Source organism: Lytechinus pictus, chromosome 2, assembly GCF_037042905.1.
Source record: "Lytechinus pictus isolate F3 Inbred chromosome 2, Lp3.0, whole genome shotgun sequence".
Classification (NCBI taxonomy): Eukaryota; Metazoa; Echinodermata; class Echinoidea; order Temnopleuroida; family Toxopneustidae; genus Lytechinus; species Lytechinus pictus.
In genome coordinates, this window is record NC_087246.1 from 35,350,873 (window position 1) to 35,363,520 (window position 12,648).

Here is a 12,648-nt window from a genome sequence, read left to right on the forward strand (position 1 = left end):
GAAGAAATAGAGTGTGACGTCATTTGCGTATTCCCCGAGTTGTGCATATAACCATTCTTTGAAATTAACCAAAGCTTTGAAATGTTAAGAAAAAAAAATTATATGTCTAATTTTGATGAAAAGGTCAATTTTAGGATTGTCTGATCGATCGTTCTCTTTTAATTCAAATCAATTTCTTGTTGGGTTTATCTTTAAAGATACCGTTCAGTAGTGAAGGACTAGTTGCTGTGGGATATCTAACTACTTTGTCAGCCGGAATTAAGATTACTAAATTAGGCAGATGGAAATTAATTATTTCATATATAAGAGGAATTTATTGGGCAAAATCTATTCAGAAATGGCAACAGCATCAAAGAAACAACCACTGAAATTTTTATGATGGTACTGCTCAAAAACTAAGTAATGTGGTGAGGCAATGAGATTCAAGTTAATGCGGCATGGATAAGAGCAGGGTGATTTATGATATTACTGCAACCCGATATCAATTCAATACCTTTCAAATCACTGGTGCACTGGTGTGCAATTACATGTATTCGGAAAGCTTTCAATTAGTCCCATATACCATAACCTGATTAGAATTCAATATCAGCATACATTCTATAACTCCTTTTCTACAAATGTTTCTGAGACAAAATGTGACTTCCAAAAAATCAATATCATTACTTCATTTAACACAGAACTTTAGGGAAAGATTAAAAAAGCACAAATATAACGGTTTAAAATTTATGTTGACTCACATATATGTGCACCCTGTTTCAAATTTGTATGAAATTCTCGGCAGTTGAAAAATAGTGTCTCTTTACAAATGGCTTGATCTACATTTGGATGAATTTTAAGACTTAATATTTTGACAGCACGATGAGGAAGAATTCTAGTTTGTTAAAGGCAAAAAAGCAATTTTTACAAATCAGAGAGACCTTGCTTTGCAACTCAACATAGTTTGTTTTATGTCAGTGGCCATAAAGATTGCAAAAACGTGGTAATTCATGGTATATGTTTTCTAAATTACACATGATTTTTAAAACAAAACTGAAGACCAGGCGATATTTTCATGATAGTTTTCAGCACCAAAAATTAGTCATTCTCTGATACAGTGGCGGCACATGCCCCCCTCCCTTTGAGGGGCACCCACAAAATTTTTGAGGGGATATGCCAAGCATTAGCAAGTGAGGACTTTTTTTCCCTTGTAAAATATTTCCTGGAACAAAGAGACCCCCATTTTGGGGTGATTTTTTTTAAGCTTGGCAAATTTTTCCAGTACAAAAATGCCTCCCCCACCCTTTGGAAAATCCTGGATCTGCCCCTGCTCTGATACTTGAAATAGTAACTAACAATAAATAAGAAGTCAGTGCTTCTCAACCAGTCAACAATCTTTAATTTGGTCATTTGCCGACAGTTGCCAGGGAAAAAATAATGATGAAACATCCCCCGTTTTGGGGTGTCATTCATCCTCCATCAATTTTGATTATCCCTATTCAGCTAAGTTGAATTCAAACCTTTCTAAAATTGAAATTCATATTGAAAACAAGCATCTGAGTGCAAAGTTAATAATTTTCGTCAATATTTGATTAGGGTTAAAGAATTCAGTCCTGCTATAACTTAAATAAATAATAATAATAATACTGTAGTACAGTTCTTCATAAGCATAACACCTACAGGTCTCTATGCGTGAGGAAAGCAGAAAGTGCGGTTAGAATTGTAAATTTAAAGGTCAAGTCCAACCCAAAAAAAAAAATTTATTTGAATAAATAGAGAAAAATCAAACTAGCATAACGCTAAAAATTTCATCAAAATCGGATTTAAAATAAGAAAGTTATGACATCTTGAAGTTTCGTTTATTTTTCACAAAACAGTTCTATGCTCAACTCAGTGATATGCGAATGAGAGAGGTGATGATGTCACTCACTCACTGTTTCTTTTGTTTTTTATTGTTTGAATTATACAATATATCATTTTTTCATATTTGACAAGAAGGACCAACTTGGCTGAACCATATAGTATAGAAGAATACTAATTCCACATGTTGAGGAGGAATTAATCGTTGTTTCACTTGACAATGAGGAGAAAATTTGAATATTTCATATTTCATATAATAAAATACAAAAGAAATAGTGAGTGGATGACATCATCAGTCTCCTCATTTGCATACCAACCAGGATGTGCATATAACTATTTTGTGAAATTAAGCGAAATTTTAAAATGCCATAACTTTCTTATTTTACATCCGATTTTGGTCAAATTTTCAGTGTTATGCTTGTTAGATTTTTCTCTTTTTATTCAAATCAACTTTTTGTTGGGGTGGACTTGTCCTTTATAAAATAGACATCAAATAATTGTACATAACATCAAAGAATATTAAAAAATGGATTGAAGCTACATGTAACTAAGTTAAACATTCTGAAAGAGGTGGGTTTTTAATTGTACTTTGAATTTCGCAAGCTGGGTAAAATTATGTAATGTCGGTGGTAGAGAATTCCATTGTGCTTGTGCAGCTTTTTGGAAAGCCCGATCCCCATACGATTTAAGAAGAAATAATTTGGTATCTCATTTAGTGAAGAAGAAAAAGAAGAGAAGTAGGAGGAGGAGGGGGAGAAGATGAGTTTTACAAAATTGATTTAAATCCAATTCTTGATAGCTCAACATCAAATGAGATACATCCCAGGGCATACTACTAATTAAAATTGGTGCTGTACTGAAGTAATCATTGGCCAAACACCACCCCAAAAGGTCAAGACAGAACTTGAAATCATCCATTGGATAACAGGATTATTCCCGCAATACGTATTCTCTCTTCTAAACGTGATACCTTTCTTTAGATGCATGGTTTTGTTGCACAAGCAGTGATACATTTGTTTGCATTAGACAAATAATGAGTGCTATAAAATATATACACTCTATCAAAGAGTGATTTCTCGCTACACATGCACTGCATGCGTGGGCGAGTTGACATATATGTAGTTTTAGTCTTTGACCCAGCATTGGTCACAGCCTGTCTGATGATCCACTTCCACACCAGGACAAAGAGTCTTTTTTTCTTTTCTTGCCTTCGGATCTCCAGAGATGCAAATAAAGTTAATTAATTGTTGAATATTCAACAAAATATCAGAAAAAATCAGTAGCCTTCTGTCTTTGAGGAGCAGTTCTCTTTGGTAGATTGAGGAGATTGTCTGTCAAACTTGGCGGTTCCACTGGAGTCCTTGTGGAGGCAGGACTTGCAGTGACCGACTGAGCGCGCCTTGAAGCCGGTGACTTCCCTGGGGTCTTTCGGATCTCCAGAGATGCAAATAAAGTTAATTAATTGTTGCATATTAAACAAAATATCAGAAAAAATCAGTAGCCTTCTGTCTTTGAGGAGCAGTTCTCTTTGGTAGATTGAGGAGATTGTCTGTCAAACTTGGCGGTTCCACTGGAGTCCTTGTGGAGGCAGGACTTGCAGTGACCGACTGAGCGCGCCTTGAAGCCGGTGACTTCCCTGGGGTCTTTCGGATCTCCAGAGATGCAAATAAAGTTAATTAATTGTTGCATATTAAACAAAATATCAGAAAAAATCAGTAGCCTTCTGTCTTTGAGGAGCAGTTCTCTTTGGTAGATTGAGGAGATTGTCTGTCAAACTTGGCGGTTCCACTGGAGTTCTTGTGGAAGCGGGACTCGCAGTGACCGACTGAGCGCGCCTTGAAGCCGGTGACTTCCCTGGGGTCAGTCCAGGCGTCCTGTTGGGTGTTCCACCGAGAGAGGGTGTCCTACTACCAACAGAGCGTTGCGGAGACGGTGTGTAGCTTGCCCTGAGTGCTTTGTCCGTTTGACCCACGCTTCTTTGGACGAGTTTCTGCGCAGCTGATGACAGCGTTCGTATCCGTTCCATGGGACTTGCAGAACCAAAACGGCTTGGAGATGGGCTATATAGGAAACAGGAAAAATATGATCATTTGATAATTGATGTTTTAACACACATTTCTGCATCATCCTGCGTCAGGGCGATATCAAGGGGAACAAAGAAAGGGCTACCATTTCAAGTTTGAACGTAAATAGTTTTGTGTCTTCTATGCAGCTCAAAGGGATAATTATAAAATGGATATAAGAATGAAATGTGAAACTTGCATAAAATTATATATCAAACAGTAAATCTAAAGGAATTTTCTTTGCATGATTTATTAACCTTACAGATGTAAGCATTTGAAATTAAATGCACCAGTAAGGGACTTATGTGGGATGAGCTTAACTGCAGGCTGGCAAATGCTGTAAATGAGAACAACTGCCTCAAGGCATACAAATTGGCCGAGATCATTACTGAAATGTTTTCATCATGTTTGAAAAGCAGATCCTAAGCTTTAAGTAATATATAACTTGTACAGAGTGCTTTACAACAACCCACACAAGTTCTTGATCCAAAATGGAAGAACTTTCATGAGAGCTTAAAAAAATAGAAAGAAAAACAAAATTTTAAGTTTGGGGTTCACTCAAGCATGATTCATGCACAAATGTGCAAGCTGGGTAAAACTTACAGCAGTCCGATAAAAAAAGGCCCCAAAAACTCTTTTGTCTAAATTTTGGTATAAATGTATACGTATAAAGTTCTACAATTTTTTACAGTTTGAAGAAGGGATACTCTTTCAGTTAATAAATTTAAATCTCCAAATTTGATAGTTGCAGACCGAATTACTATTTTGTCCAATTACCCCCTCCACCCCCAAATTAACTTAGACATCTTTGCCTGGTGACATATCATTTGGAGACAGATCGTCGCAAATGAAGTAACTTATCTACTAGAACTAGACACACTATCTATAAAGGAGTAGTTTCACTTAAAGCTTCTCCACACACCAGAGACAAAAGGCTGAACTGTAAATGAAAAACACAAGCATGTTATATACCTGACAAGGTTTTTGGTGACTCTTCGTAAGGCTTCTTCTTTCTTAGCTCTGTTCTTCTTGGTCACCTTATCAACCAGTGATAAACCAAGCTTCTCTTTCCTTGGAACACCAGGCATCTGCACATCAAGATAAAGAGATATTATTCACAGATATTTATTATATAATTAGTTTTCAACATAAAATCATAACAAATTCCATTTAAATGCTGGTTACAATTGAGAATTTAATAAATCAATAAAGATTGCAATTCAACTTTAGCTGATGGGATTCAAAATTACTGAGAATCTTATTTAGCAGCCAAGAAAGGGTCAATAGTCAGGCATGAAGTTGTGACTTATTAACAGCTAAATGAAATATCACACAGTTTCTTGGCAAAAACACATCCAGACCTCAGTTTTGTTAACATATTCCTAATATCATCTATTCATTAAAGTCTCACTATTTCTATATTATTTTCATAATATGCAGCCCCAATTAATAATAATAACATTCTATCTTTATATAGGGTTTAATACATTCGAACAAAGTTTATAAATGCTTTACACAATGTATATCTTTCTCCAATCCCTTGAGAACATTGAGAACAACAAGAGTTTCAAAACTTGAATGCTAGGTATACTACAAATGATCATTGAATTTTTCAAAATTCAAATAAAATATGATTTACATTATTTCTGAATCAATCATATTTATTTCTCAGCTCTAAAAGGAGGTCCACAAATTATTTAATAAGTCAGTGGCTGTAAAATGGAAATAAGATGACCTCACTACTCCTCAGTAGAATTATTTACCTTGAACTGTGGCCCTCTAACCATTTGAACAGGTGTGTCGCCACCATCTAACCTGAATGGCGTTCCTTCTATCTCACCCCAAGTCATCATAGGAGATTCATTCACACCTAATATCGGAAGAAAAAAATATATTTCACAAACATGTGAAACAATATAAAGATCTGCTCCAAAATGTTCTAAATCCAGGTTTGATGAAAAGTGAGTGTTATCAAACTATTGTTCAGGTAAGGACTTGTCTTTGAAAGGAGGTTTTTTAGCTCAATGTGGAGGGCACCACGATATATCACATGAAAAAACAACCTCATTCATAATTTTTTTATAGATGCCTGTGCAAAAGATTTTAGATTACGCATCTACATCCTTGCTTGCGCTCATATGGTACAGGGGTAACTCTTCATGTACCCATCACATACCTAAGGGGATATAGAGACCGTAAGAGATGGGAAACAAATGTAATTAGTGAATTACTAAATAAATGCTTTGAAAAGGAAAGCCTTGATCATCGACTACTTCTTATTCAGTTTGAGATGAGTAGAGGAAGTGGAGATCTATGCAACCAATTGGATTTACAAAATTGGGCCTAAAGAAAGCAAGAACATGTTAAAGCCCCATACGTGTATCTGCTGTACAACATGAAACGTGGAACAGTCTGAAATGGGAAATTGTCATGGTCTAAAATCAAGAATAAGCATGAAGACTGTCATATCTGGTCGATGTCAGCCTTTTTGTCATGGCTCCATTACAAAAAACGCTTAGTGATTTCTCGTAGGGGTATGTTTCATGATTGATCATACACAATATTCAATGGAATCAATCACAATTATCAGTGCCACGATCAATCTCTGAGTTTGATATTTACAGGGCCGAGATGACTCACCTGGAGCAGGGGATGGAGTAGCCACAAAACCATAGCCATTGACCTTGGGACCGTCCGATGGGGTCAACTCTTTACCATCTGCTCCTACCCTCCCATCCTGTCGGCTTGGTCCTGCTAGACCAGGGAGGGTCCCGGTGCTGGGTCGGGGGAAGGGGTCAGAGGTCAGGCGGGTGTTGGAGTGGGCGATCTCTTTCTCGGGTTTTTGCATTAATTTCTCTGCAAGACTTGCTTCCACACCTGAAAAATTCAAGGGTTTTCAATGTGATCAACTTTACCGAGCGAAAACGTGAAAATTTGTATTATGAATAGCAATTTATAAGACCTGAATTTGTTCAGTTTTTTATTGTCTATTTTTTCTAAAACATGAGTTATGACAAAATCACACTTTTCCTACTCGGGAATAATAAAAACTATTATTATTTATTTGACATACTATACAAATCATCGATCAATGATTCATCCATACCTTCGGGCACATACATGAGTGCATTCTTTGCCTCGTATTTCCAGGTATTCAATCTATTGCTCCTGGAATCAATGGCTAGCTGTTCAGAGCTCTTCAACTTCAGCATATCCTCCGTCTCAGCCGCATGGATCAGCTCTGCTTCATACAGCCAGGCGTGCTTCTGTCGATGCTTCTCCTCAGACCTGGCCATGATGTCTCGGAACGACGCGTTGTCTTCGCTGGTGTACTTGGTCAGGTATTTGTCCAGGCCCAACGATGTATCACTATCGGCTGGAAAAACACGCAAATATATGCATTCATTGATCATATTTGTCCAAGGGAGTGTACATGTAGGAAAACAAATTGATCAACTCCATGCAATGTCTGTTTCATTTATTGCCTGAAATATGGTAATTATATTCAGATTTTCATCATGATAATAATAATAATAATAATGGTATTTCATTTCAAGACTGTTTGCAGCAAGAGCTGAATTGTACAGAACTTTTTTACGTATAAAAAGAACAATATAAAACATAACTACAGTAAAACTTAATAAGAAATATCAAAAGAGTATTATACAAATATACAAAGCATGAAGAAATATAAAATCATTAATACTTTTTGGGTTAATATGATTAAACAGAATATTTTCAACTAATTGTAAAGCCTTTAACTAATTGCAGAAGTTTCAAAATTTGCTTTAAAAATAGTATACGAGAAAGCGGAAGGATGGAATTTGTGGTGTACATGAATTGGATTGGATAAACTTGACTGTAGAGGATATCGGGATTTTGAATAAGTGATGTATTTAAAGTATAAGGAAATTGAGAATTGGAGATTATGCAATGGGTAAATAATTAGAATAAAGTTTTATATACTTATTTCATTCTACTGAAACATTACAGATAAAACAGTGAAACATTCTTACAAAACATTTTACACTAAAACAAATGTTGCCAACGATCAACAGACATAAGTGAGCATGAACTTCAGTGGGCTTTTCATATAGGCCTACACAACTATATCAATGTCTACTTGACATGTATCTGTAAAGGGTTAGGTATTAAAGGTGTACACTTGTACATTCTTAAGTGAAAAACCGACTCAGAGCTCCATGGTTCAAGACCTAGCTGTGTCAAGTCCTTTGGATGGCGATGTTCGAAGTTGGTTCTTAATGTAAATAATCATATTGACTGATACAGGTCTCTAGTAACAATCAAACGACATTAAAAAACATCAAACTACATGTACTTATACAAACCTTTAAAACAAACTTACATTTCTCCTCAAGTTTTGTCAAATCGGTGTCTATTGACGGTAAATCCTCATTCTTGTAGTCAGTATTTGCAGTCCTTGGGGTATCACTTGCAAACTGTCCTGGTACAGGGGTTTCAAATGTTGATGGAGTTTGCTCTCTTTCTGTAATAAAAGAAATTATATCACATGAACTCTTATTCAAAGTTGTTGTGTTACTGTTTATCTCAATCCCAAAAGACCCACAGCAGCCTTGTACTTTGACAAAAAACACCATTCTACAATTTGCAACCTCTCCACCCAAGGTACTAAGCTTCACAAACCACGTTACTGAATACTCCCCCAAGAAAAGAAGGATGTGCCTACATTGCAGGCAAGAATAACCGACTGAATTTGATGACTGGGGTAATAATTATGCGTCAACGTGTCATAGATATTAAGTGTCACAGACATTAAGTGTCACAGACACACTTATAACTAGATGTTGATTAATATCCTCATCATCATCCTAAACATCATCACATCATCATCAATCATCATTATCAACATCATCATCATCATCATCATCACCACCACCATCGTCATCATCAACATCATCACCATCATCATCACCACCATCATCATCCTCATCATCATCATCACCATCATCCTCCTCCTTCTATCAATCATCATTCTTTTGCATCATCATCATCACTAACATCATCATCACCACCATCACAACCACCACCACCATCATCATCATCACCACCACCATCATCATCATCATCATCATCACCATCACCACCATCATCATCCTCATCCTCATCATCATCATACCTTGCATGGGAGTTATCGTAGATGTTCCAGGTCTTGATGTTCTGCAGGTGGAGGCATACTTGATGGCTAGCTCTCTCATCTTCTCAAGATCATTCCTCTGCATGGCTTCCATGTATTCATGCTGAGCCTTCAACTTCTTCAAGTCAGGAAAGAAGTCACGCTGGATGATTTTTTCCAGGTCCTACAGGGAGATGGAAAGCAAGGACTTGATAATAAAAATCACAAAATTACACTAGCACGTGTATCATATCCTGCGTTGCCATGTTAGATGACTCAGACTAACATTAAGACAATATGTGCATCAACTGTGATAAGTCATCTTTTTATGGTCTAATGCACAAGTGTCGTTGTCCTCCATCATGGCCGCTTATGGGAACGATCTTTAAAGTCACAAAAGCTTAGCAACATTTTGTCATCACAGCTCTGATATCATATCATTCTGCTGCATTTCATTTTTCTATAAATTGTAGAATGAATGACGGACTAGAATGAATGACTATCAAGAATTTCAATGAAATACATGTAGGTATTGAATAGCTGATTGAAATGGTGGAAATCATATCCAAATTTAATCTAATAAATGTGAAGTTATTACTCATGAAAATGTTCTAATAGAAAAGTAAAAGGTCAACAAAAATCAAGTATTGTAGTTATTGTAGTAATTGAACAAGTATGTACTAGTTCCATGCTATATCTTCTTCAAATCTGATGGCCCCCAGAAGCTCAATCCTTGAAGCAGTTGATAAATATTAATTTCCTGATGATTCAACAAAAATTATAAATTACGGTGTGCATTTAAAAAAACAAAAAGGATGTAATCAAAATTTAGGGTGATTATTAACAATTACAATTTGTTTTTCCTGGAATATGAAAGACTTAATAATTGATATCAATGTTAAACAACAGGTACAAATCCAACTTTTCCAGTTTTAACAAGTATCATAAGGCAGAAATGAAACTGTTACTGATTAAACGGAGTGGTTTCTTTGCTACTTGACATGCTCACTGTTCATAAACGTTTTTTTAATGAATGCTGAAATTTTCACTTCTCCTGTTAAACTGACCAGTTTCCATACACTTCACCTATTTTATCGAAACTTGGAGAAGAAAATGCGTCAGTGGTATGAGAATGGTGTCAATGAATATAAAAAAGATGAGGAGTTGCTCTTTCATATTATCGTAAATTCATATTGTAATAGTTCATCATCTTTTAATACTGCCTTCCATAAACCTTCATTTTGTTATTCACTTTATATCTCATGTACACGGAATTAAAGAAAGATGCATCTATAAACGCTGTAAAACCCATTAAAGAGTACTAGAACTGGACAGGATTACTCACACTAACAAACACCTCTTCATCAAGTACTTTTCTTTTGTCTGGCTTCTTTTCTTGTTCCCATGCTGGTTTGGAAGTCAGAGGAACCATGGCTTTCTCATCTGATTTTACCAGAGCCATCTCTACTTTGTCGGGGCAGGACTCTCCAGCAAAGCCAGCCTCAGATCATAGATCACCTTGTTAACTAAGTACTCTGAATTACTTCTCAACCTGCAACAAAACAAAAATACTGATATTAGACAGCAGGGAAGCACACAGAAAGTATATTCTTCTTTACAGAATTTAGACCAAATTGAAAGCACACAGCTTGATCATCAATAATGATGCATCTCATGCTAGGGTACCAGGCCATGCCTCCAAGCAATGACCGTGTAACATAGGGATTCTTAATAAAGCAGTACATGTTAAGTTATGTATAACTTTAAGAACCCAAATATTCAACCGTCCTGGGTGAGAAAACAGACGAGGGCTCACAAACTTTGAATGTCAAATGACTCCATGCAAATCAGCTCAACTAAAAAACAGGTGAAAATTCAATGAATGAAACTGAAGCAATTGAAATCAACTCTCAGATATTTTCTGTTTTGCAAAATAGTTTGTTGTTAGAACACAGGTTTACTGTAATGAGATGCATCAATTGCTGAATTGTGAATATACAATCTGTAACTTAAAGATACCATTTATTTTATTTACTACATTTATCTATTTATTCATTTATATATTGTTTTATTTATTTACATGTATTAACTTATTTACCAGTAGGCCTATATAGTTTTCATTAAAGAAAAAAATTGCAGGACATCATGACCGAGTTTCACTTTAATTTCCTGATTTCTTTCTTTTGTTCTTTTTTTTTTTTTTGGGGGGGGGCTCGGCCTGGGGGAGGGGCAACTATATTACTGTACACATGTGTGACAAAAAAATGTGTAAAAGGGTACTTTTTGCACATCAGGCAGGTAATGCATCAAAAAGGCCAAAATCTGACAAAAAGGGTTGTGAGGTAAAGCACATAGGCCTAGGCTATATAACATTATTCATTAACAAGTATAATTTGTAAAAGTAGATATACAGTTGAGCGATATCTCGTTCTTACGTAGAATGGTTCTACGAAAGACCCTTTCATGCAACAGGCCCCTGGCTTCTTTGAGAGTAAGCCTGCGTTCGTAAATAATTTTTACTCTCAGACTCAGTCTCAAGAAGCCGCCTGGCTACGGCCGCCGGGTTGAAATCGGCCCTGCGGAAGAGACCTGCACCAATTTCAGCGAGTGGGACTGAAGTAAATAAAATTAAACTTGTTAAAATTAAACTGTAAAAGGTTAAGCAGGTAGGATTACAGGAACGCTAAGTCAAAATTTTACTCATCGTATGGTTCCCAGGTACCTTATTATTATAAAATTAACTCTTTAAAAGACAGAAATCGCATAATGATGATAAATAACTTACCTTTAATAGCAGGCTTTTCGTGGTGTACCGCTTTTTGTTTGTTCCCGATCGCTTCTTGAACGTTTTTTCTGCACCTGCGCCCTCTAACGGTGCGCCGCGTTAACGTTATGTTTGCGCCGTGCGCCTGCGACCTGCGAGCTGCTGCAATCCAAGGCCAAAAAAAAATTGATGCAGAGGTTTGAGGTTCAACTCCCGGTAACATCTTTCGGATAATGACGTTAAAGGTCGGTCCAAGATGTACATAACCATATCGGATTGATACACGTCTGAGAAAAAAAAAAAAAACACACACACACGCACACTTAGAGGTAGATAAATAAGCTTATTTTGTCCACCTATATAAAATTATCTTTCACCACATCCATTATTTTTCCTCGACCCTGGGGGATTTTAGTTATACCCGTGTGAGTAAAAAAAAAAAAAAAAAATTGACACCTCACGAATCCCTATTTAAGGAAGAAATATGACATGAGCACATATTAATCATAATCTGTGGCCGGAAAGAGCATCTTCTCCCAAATAATAATTACATGATACTATATTTAAGTGATATGTCTTCACTGTTGGATAATTAGTAGGTATTCTTTGCAGTGATGTACATTTTTACTTGCTCCCAAGTAAGACATGGCTCCAAATGGTCTCCAATTAATGAACCCAGATGTCAATGGTGTTTCAATCCTACAAGGTTTGCATTGAAACACCTTTTCAGTAATTAACATTATAATTGTTTAATAAACACTTTGGTATCCGAGTCGATTCTCAAGTTAATTTCATTGAAAAGGGGTTTGCAAATTATGTTTATAACTCAT

The 12,648-nt window shown here is 36.1% G+C and overlaps 1 protein-coding gene across 3 annotated transcripts; it reads right to left on the reverse strand.

Annotated features, from left to right (window-relative positions):
* Positions 1 to 287: 287 nt before the first annotated feature.
* On the reverse strand, positions 288 to 11,946 carry LOC129272813 (splicing factor ESS-2 homolog). Of its 3 annotated transcripts, XR_010298427.1 has the most exons (11): positions 11,868 to 11,946; positions 10,400 to 10,606; positions 9,058 to 9,238; positions 8,266 to 8,406; positions 7,006 to 7,275; positions 6,540 to 6,776; positions 5,663 to 5,769; positions 4,872 to 4,987; positions 3,339 to 3,896; positions 1,610 to 3,120; positions 288 to 1,543 (listed from the first exon to the last, which is right to left on the reverse strand). XR_010298427.1 is itself a non-coding variant. In XM_064115634.1 (9 exons), the coding sequence occupies exons 2-9, from the start codon at positions 10,514 to 10,516 to the stop codon at positions 3,539 to 3,541; spliced, it is 1,527 nt and encodes a 508-aa protein (XP_063971704.1). In that variant the 5' UTR covers positions 10,517 to 10,606; positions 11,840 to 11,940; the 3' UTR covers positions 288 to 3,538. The 3 variants fall into 3 exon arrangements, 2 of the variants coding, with proteins under 2 accessions (XP_063971704.1, XP_063971705.1); XM_064115634.1 differs by having other exon boundaries at positions 288 to 3,896; positions 11,840 to 11,940; XM_064115635.1 differs by having other exon boundaries at positions 288 to 3,896; positions 11,868 to 11,917.
* Between the last annotated feature and the right edge of the window lie 702 nt (positions 11,947 to 12,648).